Consider the following 2187-nt stretch of genomic DNA (forward strand, 5'->3'; position numbering starts at 1 on the left):
TGTTGCTCCCTCTGTGTACATGCTGTTCCCTCTGTGCACACGCTGTTCCCTCTGTGTACATGTTGCTCCCTCTGTGCACACGCTGTTCCCTCTGTGCACACGCTGCTCCCTCTGTCCAGGGCTCAGGTCACTGCCCTGCGCCAGGAAGCCCCTCCCAGCCTAGCAGCAGCGTCCTGCCCCCCTCTCCAAGCTCTTAGGATGAGAGCCGTTTGGTGGGCCGTGGGCGTCCACGTGGTGGCACTGTAGCTGACCCCCCGCCCGCCTGCCCGCCTGGGGACTCACTAGGCACTCAAGGAGCCGGGCCGGTCTCGAGATGATGATCAGCAGCTTCCGCACCAGCTGGACGACGAAGCCCACCTCCTCGCTGTCGGAGCGCTCGTGAGCCTGGGGGAGGGCAGATGGGGGCATCACCCACAGCCCTCCGGGCCCTGCCACCCACCCCCACCCATGCCAGGGCCCCCCCGCCCTCCCACGTACGTCCACAAGCAGGCGCTCCAGCTTCTCCTGCATCTCCAGGAAGTAGCGGGAGGTGATGAGCGCCTCGCCCGACTTGGCCAGGCAGTCCCGGGCCAGCTCCACAATCTGGTGGTGGATGAAGCCCAGCACGCCATCGGCCAGCACCAGCCGGGCGCCGGGCGCATAGGCCGCCAGGAACTCCTGGAGGCGGCCCTCCATCTGTGCCGTGGCCTGGGCGGAATCGGACAGGGAGCCGCCATTCAGAGAACGGGGTTGGAAGGAACGCGAGGACGGAGAGGCACGGGGCAGGCAGAGCTGAGGACAGATGGGGCAGGGGGCGTGTGGGGGTAGGGGTGGGGGGTAACATACACAGCCGAGGGGGAGGGGCCAGAGCCAGAGGGAGGGGCAGGCGGGAGTGGGCAGATGGGGCTGGCCTGCAGGCCCACCTTGGGGAACCTTTCCCGGTACACATGGTTCATCATGACGGTCTCGTTGTCGAAGGTCCCCGACGTGCGGCCTGGGCTGAGAAGGGAATGGGCGGCCTGAGCCTGCGGGGTGGGGAACTGGAGGGGAGAGGGGCTGGCACCCAGGCTCAGTTTTGGAGGCCCACCTGAGGCTGCGGGAGCGTGGCCGTAAGCAGGGCAGGCGGCCGCCCTCCTCGTCAGCCACGCTCTCGGAGCTGCGGAAGTGCTTGGACAGGAAGCGGAGCTCGTCCGGCGTGGGCTGGAAGGGCAGCTGGTGGAGGCGCTCTCGGGAGGACGAGCTGGACTGCGGGGGCGGGCGCAGGCAGGGGTGCATGGTCAGCACCAAATCCAGCCCCATAGCTCTGCCCTACAAGCCCTTCGGTCATACGCTTTCTCCTGCTGGGCCCCTATGCATCCCTCAAAACCCCGATGCAGTACCCTCCTCCTCCTCCCCCAGGAAGGCTTCTGTGCACGCCCCCCACCCTACTCTGTCCTCCGAGACCTAAGCCACTCGTCAGTTCCGCACACAGGAGCGTGGGTGACACCTATGCAAGCCTCAGAACCCTAGCCCTAACTCCCCCTCCTCTAGGAGGCCCTCCAAGCTTGCCCTCTCTCGGCATCCCCATGTACCCCACTGGCCCGACCTCGACTCTGGAGACTGGGGATGTCCAGGTCCCCCAGAGTGAAGGTTCCTCGGGGCTAAGGCTGGATTGCAACCCCCGCCCCCACCACCTGCCCACCCTGCTTGGTGGCTGCAAATACCGAGACGGTGGAGCTGGGGGTGTTGGTGCCATAGCCGGATGATGGGAGGGATGCCAGGGACCATCTTCTGCCGTCCGCCCTGGACAGGGAATGAGAACAGTGAGCAGGTGGGACACATCTCACGGTACGTATGTGCTCTCGGTGGACGGTGGACGCTGAGGCAGGACATTCTGGCCTTGTCTGAAAAGACCCTACACCAGACTCTGCTGCAGGAAGCCCTCTGTGACCCCAGCTACCACCAGGCCCTCCTCCCCGACCAAAGCTCTGGCCTTTCGGGGTGCGAGCTGCCCAGTTGGGTATGCAGGCTGCCCCGGGACCCCAAGGCCAAAGTCCAGCCTCCCAGTCTCGGCTGGGTGCTCCGCTGCATACGGCAGGCATTTAATAAAGAAGTGCGGTGAACCAAACAGGTCAAATCTAAGTTCCGGTAGGTCAAATCTAAGTGTGAGCAGGGTTTGTTGAGCGGCTGAGTGGCTTCCACTAAAGGACACCTGGACTGGCCTGGCGC

General features: G+C 65.0%; 1 protein-coding gene across 1 annotated transcript in view; it reads right to left on the bottom strand.

The window, feature by feature from the left end:
• MAST3 (microtubule associated serine/threonine kinase 3) overlaps nt 1-2187 on the bottom strand; it is a 38739-nt gene that overhangs the window by 15849 nt on the left and 20703 nt on the right. The window contains exons 7-11 of the mRNA XM_045299250.1: nt 1683-1761; nt 1067-1224; nt 903-978; nt 478-687; nt 283-384 (exon numbers count right to left, since the gene is read on the bottom strand). Of these exons, the coding sequence (XP_045155185.1) occupies nt 283-384; nt 478-687; nt 903-978; nt 1067-1224; nt 1683-1761 (625 nt within the window). The remainder of the gene's footprint in view (nt 1-282; nt 385-477; nt 688-902; nt 979-1066; nt 1225-1682; nt 1762-2187) is intronic.

The sequence above is a fragment of the Echinops telfairi genome, unplaced genomic scaffold, assembly GCF_000313985.2.
Source record: "Echinops telfairi isolate 266 unplaced genomic scaffold, ASM31398v2 ScPeMD7_7457;HRSCAF=8495, whole genome shotgun sequence".
Classification (NCBI taxonomy): Eukaryota; Metazoa; Chordata; class Mammalia; order Afrosoricida; family Tenrecidae; genus Echinops; species Echinops telfairi.